The 14,849-nt window shown below is 43.3% G+C and overlaps 1 protein-coding gene across 10 annotated transcripts in view; it reads right to left on the reverse strand.

Moving 5' to 3' along the window:
- The window catches only part of C13H17orf113 (chromosome 13 C17orf113 homolog), a 133,854-nt gene that overhangs the window by 56,434 nt on the left and 62,571 nt on the right, over positions 1-14,849 (reverse strand). For 2 of the 10 annotated variants that reach the window (XM_033918120.1, XM_033918115.1), the window contains exons 1-2: positions 10,918-11,056; positions 5,455-5,559 (exon numbers count right to left, since the gene is read on the reverse strand). The exons of 4 other annotated variants lie outside the window; for them this stretch is intronic. In XM_033918120.1, the coding sequence (XP_033774011.1) occupies positions 5,455-5,473 (19 nt within the window). In that variant the 5' untranslated portion in view covers positions 5,474-5,559; positions 10,918-11,056. Of the gene's footprint in view, positions 1-5,454; positions 5,560-10,917; positions 11,065-11,546; positions 11,703-11,902; positions 12,044-13,430; positions 13,450-14,849 lie in introns of those variants that run through there. 4 more of the 10 variants (XM_033918112.1, XM_033918111.1, XM_033918114.1 and 1 more) reach the window with 4 other exon arrangements.

The raw sequence follows: 14,849 nt of genomic DNA on the forward strand, positions 1-14,849 counted from the left end.
GGAAACTTGGATGGGGCAAGGTTGGCCAGGTGTGCTGAAAACAGTAAACTTAGATTTATCTGGATTCAGTTTCCGCTTGTGATTTTGCAGCCATGTTGCGATATACCAGGGGTCTCAAAGTTCCTCCTCGAGGGCCGCAATCCAGACGGGTTTTCAGGATTTCCCCAATGAATATGCATGAGATCTATGTGCATGCACTGCTTTCAATGCATATTCATTGGGGAAATCCTGAAAACCCAACTGGATTGCGGCCCTCGAGGAGAGACTTTGAGATCCCTGTGATATACGTTAGATCCTTATTGATTGTGTCAATTTCTTGTAGGGAACTTGTGTCGAGTTTATAGAGGATCAGGATATTGTCTGCATAGATGAGCATAGTAAAGCCAAGTGATTGCCCTAGGGCAGGAGTAGGCAATTCTGGTCCTTGAGAGCCGGAGTCAGGTCAGGTTTTCAGGATATCCACAATGAATATGTACGAGATGGATTTGCATGCACTGCCTCCTTTAGATGCAAATCTATCTCATGCATATTTATTGTGGATATCCTGAAAACCTGATCTGGCTCCGGCTCTCGATGACCAGAATTGACTACCCCTGCCCTAGGGTGAGGAAGGGTGCTAGAAATAAATTAAATAGGAAAGGTGACAAAATGGAGCCCTGTGGAACTCCTGATCTGTATTGTAAGGTAGAGCAGGAGGTGCATACGAATGACTTGTGAGATAGGAAGTGAACCAGTCAACTGCCAGATCTTTTGAGACCTATGTGGTGAAAATGGTGCGAGAGTGTGATTGATACTATTGAAAGCAACAGAAAGATCTAAGGGTAGCATAAGAACATTTTTAGACCGATATAGGACTTTGTAAATGAATGTTGTAATTTCGATCAGAGCCATTTTAGAACTGGGATGAAATTGGAAAGCTGTTTGATGTGGGTGTAGAATATTTGATTTGGTCACAAAATCTTCCAGTTGTAGCTATTTTGGACAGGAATGTCAAGTTTGCTGTGGGACAGTAGTTGCTGGAGTCTGAAGGATCTGATTTTGTATTCTTTCATTTTGGGCCACAGGTATGAATGTTTCCATGAATTCGGGAAAAGCCATGTAGTAAGGCTATACGAGCTTGTTTAAAGGAGAGATGTAGGGATTGGGTCGCCATAAGAGAAACAGAAACATGATGGCAGATTAAGACCAAATGGCCCATCCAGTCTACTCATCCGCAGTAACCATTCTCTCTTCCTCTAAGAGATCCCACACTTTCTTGAATTCAGACACAGTCTTTGTCTCCCCACCTCTTCTGGGAGACTGTTCCACGTATCTACCACCCTTTTTGTAAAAAAGTATTTCCTTAGATTATTCCTGAGCCTATCACCTCTTAACTTCATCCTATGCCCTTTCATTTCAGATCTTCATTTAAAATGAAAGACTCGACTCATGCGCATTTATACCATGTAGGTATTTAAATGACTATCATATCTCCTCTCTAAGTATACATATTGAGATCTTTGACGAAGACCATGTACCGTTTTAGTAACCTTCCTCTGGACCGACTCCATTCTTTTTATATCTTTTTGAAGGTGCGGTCTTCAGAATTGTACACAATATTCTAAATGAGGTCTCACCAGAGTCTTCCACAGGGGCATCAATACCTCCTTTTTCCCATTGGCAATACCTCTCCCTATGCAACCTAGCATCCGTCTACCTTTCGCCATCACCTATTCAACCTATCTGGTCACTTTAAGATCATCACATACAATCAGACCCAAGTCCCGTTCTTCCGTCATGCACATAAGTCCTTCACCTCTAAACTGTACCGTTCCCTCAGGTTTTTGTAGCCCAAATGCATGACCTAGCAACTTAGCATTAAATTTTAGCTGCCAAATTTCAGACCATTCTTCAAACTTCACTAGGTCTTTCTTCATGTTATTCACACCATCCGGGATGTCTACTCTGTTGCAGATTTTGGCATCATCCGCAAAGAGGCAAATCTTACCTGACAGCCCTTCAGCATGAAATATTGCTTATACAAATGTTAAAAAGAACAGGCCCAAAAACAGAACCTTGAGGCACACCACTGGTAACATCCCTTTTCTCAGAACTATCTCTAGTGACCACTACCCTCTGTCGCCTTCCACTCAACCAGTTTATGACCCTGTCCGTCACTTTGGAGGGCACTCAGTTTATTTATTAGATGTCTGTGTGGAACACTGTCAAAGGTAGTAATATGCAATCCTGCAATGGTATGAATAACTCTGCCTGTGATGGAATGTTAAAAACGACAAGAGTTCTGCTAGTAGTTGGAAGGGGACTTAGAGGTGTCTACAAGATATGCAGAGTTAAGAGAGAGACAAGCTGTCATTTTCCCTGGATTACAATAGTTTTCCATTCAATTGCAGTCACTGACCTCATTCCTAGGTTACCTTTCTTTTTCACCCTATTGCAAAAGCTCAACATTACATTTTTTAAATATATACTTAAAAAGGTTCAATTTCTCTTTCTCTTGGAAACTAGAGATTCTTCCCCGACTGCAGATATTTCTCACAAACGTACCAAGATAGCAGACTGGGGGAGTGTGTGGCACAGTGGTTAGAGCTGCAGTCTCAGTAACCTGAGGTTGTGGGTTCAAATCCCTCGCTGCTCCTGTGACCCTGGGCAAGTCAATTAATTCTCTCATTGCCGCAGGTACGCTAGATAAGAGTTTTGAGCCCGCTGGGACAGATAGGGAAATATGATAAAGTACCTGAATGTAAAAGCGCTTAGGATATAAATAAATAAAATAAATAAATAAATCTCATCAGCTAAAATTGAACTCAAAAGACTGTTGCCACACTCTTCCCTTTGATGGGTTCCGCCAATCTAATTCTCGGACTCTCCATCTTTGGGACACTGATCCCATTTAAAGATGAAACCTAGATTCCTGGGAGTCACTTGACAACAGGCTAACACTTAAGAATCATATTAGAGAATGACAAGGGGGAAAAAAAAAAATCTGTCCCCGTCACCAGACCACCGTCCCTTTCACTGCCCCGTCCATCTCCATCATAATTAAAAAGTTCTTCATTCTCACAAAAATCTTGCTTGGCACAATCTCTTTTATAAGCCCTCTGTACTTTCTTGTAACTCTTTTCCACAGTCTCTATCAATATTAACTAAGTTGCCTACAAATTATTCAAAATGCTGCTAGAAAATTTGACAGCGTTGCCCCATTACTGCATTCTGAACACTGCCCATTCAGTATCAAATTTGCTTTAAAATGCTTATTCTCACTTTCCAAATTCTCCACGCTAGTATTCCTTTTCTGACATCTCATACATAGTAGATGACGGCAGATAAAGACCCGAACGGTCCATCTAGTCTGCCCAACCTGATTCAATCTAAAAATTTGTTGGGGTTTTTTTTCCCTTCTTAGTTATTTCTGGGCAAGAATCCAAAGTTCTTCCCGGTACTATTCTTAGGTTCCAATTACTGAAGTCTCCGTCAAAGCTCACTCCAGTCCATCTACACCCTCCCAGCCAATGAAGCCCTCCCCTGCCCATCCTCCACCAAAAGGCCATATACAGACACAGACCGTGCAAGTCTGCCCAGCACTGGCCTTAGTTTTCAATATTTACTATTATTTTCTGATTCTAGATCCTCTGTGTTCATCCCACGCTTTTTTGAACTCCGTCACCACCTCTCTCCTATGCATTTTTCATGATTTTCCAATCAGCACCTCCTAGCCATTCCAGTGTACCTTAAAGTCCATTCATATCTTGCTAGAACCTCCTCTTTTTTGTGTTTTTCCTCACCCTTTGGCAGAATATCCCACTCTCCCTTCATACTGAACTGTCCTTCCTACAGACTAAAGCCAAACTTAAGGCCCATTTTTTTTCTTACAAGTATTTTCCCCTGAACCAACATGATGAATGATTTCCTCTTTAACCCCCTCTTTATGTGCTATCCCAGGATCCACTGTAGCAAATTACTTCCTCACTGTATTGTCATTTTTTTTCACTACCTCCCCTCCTCTTGTATCAGATTTTAATGCTTCAAACTTGCTTTTCTTATATTGTAGTCTAGGCACCCTTGTGCTTTTTTCTTCCCTTCTTTCAACCATATTTTCATTGTAAACCACTTAGATAAGCATTTTATTTGTGGTAGAGTAAACAAACTTGAACTGTTATCCTAATACAGGGGCTCTCAACCCAGTGCTTGAGATGCACTCGACTAAGTCAAGGTTTTCGAGATATCCACAATGAACCTGCATGAGATAAATTTGCATGCATTGCCTCCATTGTTTGGAAACTTCTCTCAGTTGGGGTATCCTGAAAACCTGACTGGCTGGGTGTGTCCGAGGACTGGGTTGAGAGCCCCTGTACTAGGATAACAGTAAAAGTTTATTTACTATACTGCAAATAAAATGCTTATCTAAGCAGTTTACAATTAAAATACAGTTGAAAGAAAGGAAGAAAAAAACACAAGTGTGCCTAGATTACAATATAACAAGAGCAAGTATGAAGCTTTAATTAAATTAAAATTTGATACAAGAGGAGGGGAGGTAGTGAAAAAATATATATATCTCCTAGTTCTGTTTAAAGAAAATGCAAATGTCAAACCTTTAAGTAAAATCAAAAGGACCGGGACCCTTATTTACCAACGCTTTTCTCCCATTCTTGGTTTATGGGAAAACCTGGTTGAACTGGACTGTAAGAAGATTTGAACGGGTACGATGCCAGAAGCCAACCAGTACTAAGAAAGCTGGACAGGTGATGAAAAACTGGAGTGCTATGAGTCGACATCCATTGGTCTGGGGCAGGGGTAGGTAATTCCGGTCCTTGAGAGCCAGAGCTGGAGCCAGGTCAGGTTTTCAGGATATCTACAATAAATATGCATGAGATAGATTTGCATCTCAAGGAGACAGTGCATGCAAATCCATCTCATACATATTCATTGTGGATATCCTGAAAATCTGACCTGGCTCTGGCTCTCGAGGACCGGAATTGCCTACCCCTGGTCTGGGGAAAGCAGAAAAGAGAAGTGTACACAGTGGAGGGGGAAGAAGATCTTAGGGGAAAATGATGTAATGTTACCAGATGTATGCAGTGCTGTATAGTGGTGATAAAATCTTCCTGCTCAGAGGAACTTACAGCCTGAGTGGGTACCTAGGGAAATGAAAGCTAAAATGACTTAACCAGTTCAGAAAGAGAGTGTCTATGGTAGATGTGGGAACTGAACCCTGGCTTTTCAACCCAATGCTCTAGCCACTACTTTCTCTCCTCCAGGGGATGCTATTGGAGAAAAGCTAATGTTAAATTAGATTAACAATACAAGAAGAGATCTGTCTTGCAGTCTGTGAATTAGGACCACATGCTTCTCTTTTAACAGTTTTGCTTAGAATTAAAAAAAAAGGTATGCATTTGTATCTACAATCACACCGTTCGTTTTATATATCAAAAAAAATAAATAAATCTCAGAGCCTACCTGCCTTGCAGAGGGTCATAGATTGGATTCCCAATTTTTATTGAGGAGGATGGTGGGAAGATACCCATGCTAGAAATGGCATTTAATGGCGATGATTCAGAGGAACTGAAACAAATCACAGTGAACATGGAAGATGTAACAGGGCACTCTGGAATGCACTCGCTGAAAGGCTTCACTTAACACGACTCTCTCAACTTTGGGAAGCAGGCGAGAGCTTGGCCTTTAATGGAAGGCCTCATTTTCTGACTTCATGCGCAACTTCCTTTAAATCAATCCCTTTATTTTCTAAATCTTATCTATATCCACCTTTGCTTACACTCTGCGATATCTATGCAAATGTTCTATTGCATATTATGTTGACACTCATTTAGCATATACCATGCCATACCTTGTATTGTTATTTGAATATTTTTACCGCTGCGATTGTCTATTAGCTGTGTTTGCCCTATTCTTGCTGTACACCACCTCGAGTGAGTTTCTTCAAAAAGGTGGTAAATAAACCCTAAAAAGTAGTAGTAATAAATTTAAAAAAATCATAGTAAATCACCTGGACCAAATGGTATACACCCTAGAGTTCTGAAAGAGCTCTTAAATGGAATTTCAGACATTATTTTTGATGATAAGGTACAAATTAATAATATGGCATTCAGATATCGGAGGATACTGTTTATTAAAAAAGAGCTCTGAGGTGATCCCAGAAACTACTGACCAATAAGCCTAATGTCGTGCTAAACCAAACGGTAGGAAACTATTATAAAGAACAAATTTGCAGAAGAGATAAACATGATTTAATGGGTCAAAGGAAATCTTGCCTCACTGATCTATTATTTTTGAGGTGTTAAAAGTAAACATGTAAAAAAACCAAAGCCAATTGACATAGCATATCTATGTAGAGAGCTGCACAAGAACAGGGGCAGCGGGAATCCCCTCCACACTTGCAAGTATGGGTTATCTTTGATCGAGGATCCCGCAGGTATACTACCTTCTTCCAGCATCGGGTCCTATGTAGCTGCATTTGTGTGTTCTTTTCAGGCCGACGGCAGTGTTCCTTTGTACCTCCACATTACCGGCAGCTGATCTGGAAGCCTGCCTCCGACAAGACTTCCAAGTCGGCTGCGGTAGCGCGGCGCGGAGAAGTGAAGGAACGCAGCTGTCAGTCTGAACAGAAAGGCTGGTAAGATTGCATGGGTTCGGGGTGGATGGGAAGGGAGGGAAAGAGATTCTGCACATGTTGGGAGGATGTGTGGGGAGGGAGGGAAGAGATGTTGCATGGGCTAGAGCAGGATCTCTGTTCTTCTCCCAAGGCCCCCCAGACCTACCAAAGTACCTGGTGGTCTAGCAGAGATCTTCATGGTAGGAGCAAGGCCCTTTCGCTCCTGCCTCCTCGCTGCTCCCTTCTAAAATGGCTGCCGCAACCTCTCACGGTACTACAAGAAATGGAACGAGAACCCGCAAAAGCTCATGGCAGCCATTTTGGAAGGAAGCAGCGAGGAGGCAAGAGCCAAAGAGCTGTGCTCCTACCACGAAGACCCCCGCTGGACCACGGTAGGCCCAGAGAGGGCGGTGGACGTGACCCAAATATAGCAGAGTGGAGGGGGTGGGGTATTGTAAGGTTGTGCTGCCATGAGAGGGTCATGCTCCTGCCCTCAAGATCCCCCTGCTGGACCTGGGGGGAGGGGGAGAGGAAATCGTGGGTTGGGAGGGAGCAAAAAGGGTTGGGGCCTGGAGAGGGGAGAGAAAGCCTTGACTCTGGGTTGGGGGGGGGGGAACCTGTGAGGGGTTGTAGGGGAGAAAGAAGAGAGGGAAGAGAGTGAGAGACCTGGAATATTTCAAACCCCCTTCTCTACCCATTGCAGCTCTTTGGGAGAATTGATGGACATGGTGGTGGAGAGGAGAGAGGGAGAAATATTGAATGTTGTGGCAGAGAGAGAAGGGTGGGATAGATGGAAAGGGATGCAAGAGGGAGGGATTTATTTATTTATTCTAAAAAATTTTATACCGTTTACAACTAAGCAGTTAACAAAATGTACATACATAATCTTAACACATAAGCTAAACATACAAAGAAATTTTAAAATTTATAGCTAAAAAGTACCATCATGAATTTACCTAAAAACAAAGCTTAAAATAACAAAAAGTTAATAAGATGTCGTGAAAGCGGATTAATATCATAGCTCAGGACCATAAAAAGTATGACTAAAAGAAAGCATCAACAAATAGCAGGGTTTTAAGTAAACATACTTCTGTCCTACCAAAGAGGTTTTTTTCCCCCAGTATCAACCAACCTTGGATTCAGTCGCCTTAAGCAGGGCCAAATTCTCAGAACGCAAGGATCGTTGCGGAATATAGCTAGACATGTTATTTTTAATCAGTTCTGGAATATTTCCGAAATACTAAAAAAAAAAATCAAGGAGCAACTACTATAATAACTTGTGTTGAACCATAAATAATCAAAAAAAATCTCCACAAGTTTAAATAAATAAATACAAATATATAAAATGTCCTAATAAAGTGCAAGAGTGCTTTTCAGGTACTGCAAAAAATGCCATAAAGTGCTGTCACCAACCAAAAAGTGCAGAAGTACCATCAAATGTACCAATGCTGGTTGTAATAAGAGGCCATCATTGCACTATAAAGTCCCACTTGCTGCCATCCAAAAAACAATATGTATACTTATAATATGCCATTAAACAAATTTACTATCTTTATTTATCTGATTAAGGCAGTGAAAACTCTAGATTGGAGGCAGATCAACAGCAGTGGTACACCGTTGAAATCAATTCATTCGGTGCAGTGAGATATGAACGCTCTAAATAACCCCCGTGTTCTGTTAGCAGCTGGCCTCCCTTCGACTCGTGTTTCGCAACAGCGTCGTCAGGAAGGGGGCATTATGCGGCCAAAAGGACCTGCTGGAACCTCGAAGGGGGGAACAAAAGAGAAGCTTTAAAGGCTGGTGCTTCATTTTGTGCATCATGTGGGCATCGATCGGAGTGCTCATTTTAATAATGATGAGCTCATTGTAATGTATTTACATACGATTATCAGAGACTGCTACAAACCACAGAAAAGACTGATTTGTTGTTTTGGGCACTGATAAATGCAATACTTCATTGCTAAACCAGTTTGGTGATGATCATTAAACGCCTGCACGGTGAGTTTTGTGCATCTGGCACTCGGACTTACAATGTTACCCTTAAGGATCTGGATCGATCTTCAGAAATCCAAAAGGAATTGCTGGGGCCAGAGGGCCTGATCAAACAGCATCTCACTACTTTGCCGTTTTAAAAATCTATAGCCAATGAAAACACAGAAACGTGCATAAAGGCATCCACAACTCATTGTAGCCAGAAATAAGCTTATGAAAATAACAATAACATAACTAACTGCCTCAGAATACAATACATTAAAAAAACCAGGAAATTGTGCATTCCACATTCAGAATGCCTGGAGGCTATACATCTTAAATATCTATTATGTGTGTTGATGAGGCCACTTGGGGCTTTTTCATAATCCTCCCAACTGGGACCTATAAAGTAAAGAGCAGCAGTTCACACTCTGAGAAAATGAAAATAAAGCTATGTCTTGGTAGAGTATGTCTCAGAAACTTATCATGGGAATGGGTTTATATGCAAATAAACAAAGTTTCCAAAATAGAGGTGTTAATGGATGCCTCCTCTGTCCCCCAATTTCTCTTTCCAACACATGCTTGCTCTCCAGCTACTTTTACAGGAATGAAGTGGTAACAGAGAAACACGGGTGAGCGAAATACAAATAAAGACAATATTAATATCTAACTGGATGATGGCGACATTATTTTGATCAAAAGGTAAAGTATTTGTTAAAATGAGAGAGATTACTGTATTTGCTTCAAAAAGTTTCTGTAGTTATCACCTTTATGTAAAATATCCTCCAGGAAATAAGGGCAAACAGAAAATGGAAGACATGATAGTGGCTTACTGCTTGCCCTGGATCGGAAGCATGGAATGTTGCTATTCTCTGAATTTTGGCCAGGTACTAGGGACCTGGATTGGCCACTGTGAGAACGGGCTACTGGGCTTGATGGACCATTGGTCTGACCCAGTAAGGCGATTTAACTCCCCCCTCCCTATAGCATCCTATAAGTACTGTTACTTAAGAGCTTAGAGGGCCATTTTCAATAGCGTGTCCAAGTCCGATCTGAACGTCTTGAGAAATGCGTCCAAAAATCGGGAGGTGAAAACATCCATTTTCAAAACCGCTAGATGTCTTAAAAAAAAAAAAAATAATAATAATAATCACCTCTCGTTGTCTTGGCCGTTAGAACTCCAACTTTTTCAAACATTTTTGAAGAGAAAAATGTCCAAGCTATTTGGAAGTATGCAGGGCCACCATTTATACTACACTGGCCACATATACATGCCAGCAGAGCAATTGGGCACCTTAGGGGGCATTGCTGTGAACGTCATATAAAGGATGCCAGATGTACATCTCACCATAAACCCCTTATAATATATGTTGAGCCTTCCAAAACCTACTATACCCACCTGTCTACCACCCTAATAGCCCTTAAAGCTGCAGGTGTCACCTAAATGGCAGTATGGTAGGTTTTTGGTGGGTTCACACTTTCCACCATAAATGTAGCAGGTAGGTTTATATATGAACCTGGGTCACCCTCTCCATGGCTTGCTAAACCACCCACCAAGCTACTCCACACACCTGCTTGCTGCTCTACTTGGATTTGCTATACCAGATGTTAGAGACAGGTATGTACTGTTCTTTTACATCTTTGGGGGAGGAGGGGGGAGGAGTCATTGACCACTGGGGAAGTGTGGGGGTGGAGTCATGACAACCCAGTATTGCTATTCTTATGTCCCAGTTGGAATCTAACCCATCCCTGCAAAAAGAAAGAAATAACTGTATCAGGGGGGCGGGACTGGAGGTTGCACGTGCATGGCAACTGGGAAGTGCAACTTCCCAGTTCTGCCCCCGATCAGTGAGGAGAGGGCAGTACAGTTCCGGGGGAACCCTGTAGGACTTGCGTCCATCCTGAGATTCCTGTGGGAGTCCGGCAAACCTTGCTCCCATGCAGCTCTCTATTAGTAACTAAAAGGGCTACGTTTTATAAAATTAATACATATTTTCAAAAAATCTTAAGCAAAAAAACTAAAATGAAAAGGCAAACATCACCCTGCTGCTTTTTTCCTCCTAAGTAGGCTAGCTTCTCCAAAACTCAGCTGTAAATCTTCCTTCCAACAAAGCCACTTTTTACATTGTTCATTCAAAGAGGTTACAAATGAGTTTTAGAGCTCAAACGTTTCAGGAAAAAACCATGCAGAAAGACATACTTCAAGGCTGGCTGCTGGCGTGCTTGTTATTTGATAGCAGAGCAGATGGAAGTGTGTTATTTTGATTTTTTTAATTCAATCACAGCTGAATGACTGGGAGAAAGGGGGATGGGGATGTCAAGAAACTTAAAACACTTACTAAACCTCCCAAGGCAGGGACAGGCAGTGGGGCTGGAGCCCAGATGCAGCAGGAATTCTCCCTAGTAGCTCCATGTTCTAGCCATCTTTCATACCAGGTCCATCAATGAGGACATAAAAGTTTTACAATCTGACTGCTTGGAAAATTCTGAAAAAACAAAAGTTTCCTGTTTTGATCAATTTTAGAGAAATGCGCTGTAATTACTAACTCTGGGGTGTGTTGGGGGAGGTGGTAGAGAAAAACATGCTGTATTAATGTTACCCAAACAGGAATATCTCACTTCCCTCTATCAGCTAAAGGAGGGGGGGGGGGCACATCTAGATGCAGATCAGCACCAGACACGTGGAGGCCAGCTGGCACCAACTGCACAGGCAATGACGCAAAACTTTGCTGAAAAGTCATTTTCCCGCAGACTTCCGATGGAACGATGCTGCAAAAGTTGACAGCGCCAGCAAAGCTTCCGCAAACCCAACCCCAACCCTCCCCCGAGCTGTACAGCTTGCCTGGAAAGCAAAACCGCAGCGCGATCGCCTGGGATGTGTCCTCGAGCCAGCCTGGGCTTTAATTCCCCCTCCCCTCCCCTCCCCTCCCCCCGGGGCCGCTCCTTAAGCTGTTGCCGCCATACATACCACCGACCCGCAGGCGCAGCAGACACGCCGACTCATTTGCAAAGGCCATCGCCCTTCCTCCCCCCCCTACCCCGCTAAAAACCGGCCCCGAGGGACAAAGAGCCGCCGAGGCGACTGCAAACCCTGGGAGCCGCCATTTTGCGGAAGAGACGCTCTGGCCAGTCAGCTCGCCTGCTCACGGCAGAAGCAACAGAGACCCCTAGTGGAAGTCCCGGGAAGAAACGTCAAAGCTGATTGCAGCCCAAGTGAGGTTTGTGTAGGGCCAGTGTTATCTTACTTCCCAACCTCTAAAGCTGAAGTTAAAGCTCACTCCAGTTATGAGGTTATTTAAGTTTTGCTTTAATTGGATTCCATACTTTTCCAATGCATTCCAATCCATAGATTATCAGACGTCCAGGAAACCCTGGACATGTCCTCTTTTTAGAGGACTGTCTGGGCTCCTGAACGGACTTTCCAAATTTCAGCATTTGTTCATGTGTTGAAAAGCCCCAACGAGCTCCGGCCACTTCTGAAGGGTCTCTGAGCACACATCCGCGCATGCTCCAGGCCCTCCAGACGCGGCTGGAGCTCATTAGGAAGGCTTTGTGGGGGCGGAGCTTGGCAGAAGGGTAGATGCAAACTGGGCGGGGCTGGGGCAGGATCAGGAGACAAATATGGTAACCCTAACCATCCACAGCCTCTTCATGAATCTCCTGCACCATACCTCTCATAAGAACATAAGAACAGCCTTACTGTGTCAGACCAATGGTCCATCAAGCCCAGTAGCCCATTCTCACGGTGGCCAATCCAGGTCACTAGTACCTGGCCAAAACCCAAGGAGTAACAACATTCCATTCAGAATCCTAAAGAATAGCAAGATTCTGGAATCCCAAAGAGTAGCAACATTCCATGCTACCGAGTCAGAGCAAACAGTGGCTTCCCTCATGTCTTCCCCAATAACAGACTATGGACTTTTCCTCCAGAAACTTGTCCAAACCTATAACAAATTGTGCACTGGGGGGGAGGGGGGAAAACTGATCTTCCCTCCCTGTGGTCTCCCATCCCTCCCTCTTGCTTCGGCTCTCTTCCTTGTATATGATCCAGCACCTCTCCCTCAAACCCTTCCACTCCATTCTATTGTCAAACTCATGAGATCGCCCACCAACAAATATGCAGCTTTCCTTCTCCTTCCCATCCAACACCAGTTGTGCCATGATGCAGCCCAAATTACCACATGAAAATCTAAAACCAGTCCAAAAAATCCACAACCAGCATGTACTAAAAATTTCCCACAACCAGCGTTCCAAAGGAGGCCAATTGGGCGACAAAACCGCACACCTGGCAACTACGGTTACCTGATTTCCTCTTAAAAAAAAAAAAAAAAGGGACATATGGCCTCGCCCCATTCTGCCCCCACCCTTACACAAACATCGTGTTTCCTTCCCCAAGCTCTGGACTGTGTTTAGAGGGTCTCCACGCATGCATGGACATTGACATGATGACATCACACTCATGGGCGGATGTGTGTGATGACATCACATCAATATCCACGCATGCATAGAGGGCCTCAAGATGCGGCCCAGAGCTCAGGGCCTTCCAAAACCTGGACAAACTTGGGGCCATGACATCAATAACGCTTCAAGTCATTCATTCCTACCAGAACACCTGGCCTTGGTCATAGGTGCAAAACACAGATAAACTCTATGCAAATACAGGACCACAAACTAAAAGTCCAAATATACACAAACAAAACCCTAACATGTCAGAATCTGCTTGCAGTACAACACCAGAGAAATAAGGAAGAAATATTTCTTTCTAACAGTGCAAAATATTGACAGCAGATGTAAATTCTGAAAACTAACACATTTCAACCTCTAAAATTGAAAATAAAGTCACTTTTCCTACCTTTATTGACTGGTGATTTTATTTCTCTACTCATCTTTCCCCAGTCTCTGGTTTCACTTCCTTCTGTCTCTGCTCTTGTTTCCAGGGCCTTCTTATCCATTTGCTGTTTTTCTCTCCCTCACTTTCTGCCCTACATCCATCTTTTATCCAAACAGACCGGGGATTTTAAATTACAGTCCACTTGAGGGGGCAATACTTTCAAAATAGAACAAAACACAAAAAAAACCCCTCATCAATATTGGGCAAGTTTCTCCAATAGTATCTTCATATAACATTTAAAGGCTTTTAAATATTTAAATGTGCTCATAAGCTCTTCAACAAGGCACCACAGCAGCAGTACAATGTCGCTGGAAAGGTGCTTGAATTTTAATCTTAACACATTGCATGGAGCAAGGATTCTTGCTTCTACTGGAGTGGCAAATGTTATGGCTCTACAAAAGTTGTTTAACACTAGACCACTTATCTGAAAAGGTCAGTTCACGGCTCCAACACAGTCTGTGTTTCGCTACGCTACATCAGGAAGCCGGAAGAATGAGCTTTTTATATTGATTTTATTTGCAGTGTGCAGTGCCTGAGTCCTTTGGTCTACACACTTGATGTTGAAAAAAGACAACCTGGGGAATAGCACCAAACAGAGGGGGACATGTGCAGGAGAGGAGATGCGCTGCAGGAAATTGGGATAAAGGATGGAAGAGCTGTAGCAGGGTTACCATATGTCTGGGTGTACAAATGCTTTTTTTCAAATGGGGGAATCTGTCTGGGTTTAGCTGGCTGTCCCGATTCCCCCCACCTATCTCCTTCCCGGCCACTGCAATTGGATCTTCAGGCAGCTGGCAGTGACAACGAGGTGAACATGCTGCCGTCGGCCTGTCCCAGAATCCACCTCTGCAGGTCTTGCCTATGTGAGAACAGAAGTCATTGCAGAGAGGTGGCTTCCAGTGCAGGTCAACGGACCAAGGGAAAAGGCAGGGGGAAAGGAAGGAGGAGATGCCATGTGGAACAGAGAGAGAGAGAGGGCGGACACTGTATGGAAAGAGGAGAGAGAGAGAGAGCAGTGAATGGAAGGGGCAAGACAGAGGGTGAACAGTAGATGGAAGGGGTAGAGAGAGGGAGACAGACACTGAATGGAAGTGTGGGGGACAGGGGGAGCAGACGTTGGAAGGAAGTGGAGAGGAGAAAGAAAAAAGGGCACATGTAGGATTGAGGGAAGAGGATAGAGTTAGAAATAAAGATAGAGAGACAGGGGGCCAGGGAGAGACACAGACAGAAAGAATGACAGACAGACAGCGTCCAAGGAGAGACACAAATAAAACAAAACAAAACCGGACAGACATCTACTCTAGCACCCGTTAATGTAATGGGCTAAAACACTAGTAATAATATATAATAATAATAACTTTATTTTTCTATACCAACATA

The sequence above is a fragment of the Geotrypetes seraphini genome, chromosome 13 (assembly GCF_902459505.1).
Source record: "Geotrypetes seraphini chromosome 13, aGeoSer1.1, whole genome shotgun sequence".
Lineage (NCBI taxonomy): Eukaryota > Metazoa > Chordata > Amphibia > Gymnophiona > Dermophiidae > Geotrypetes > Geotrypetes seraphini.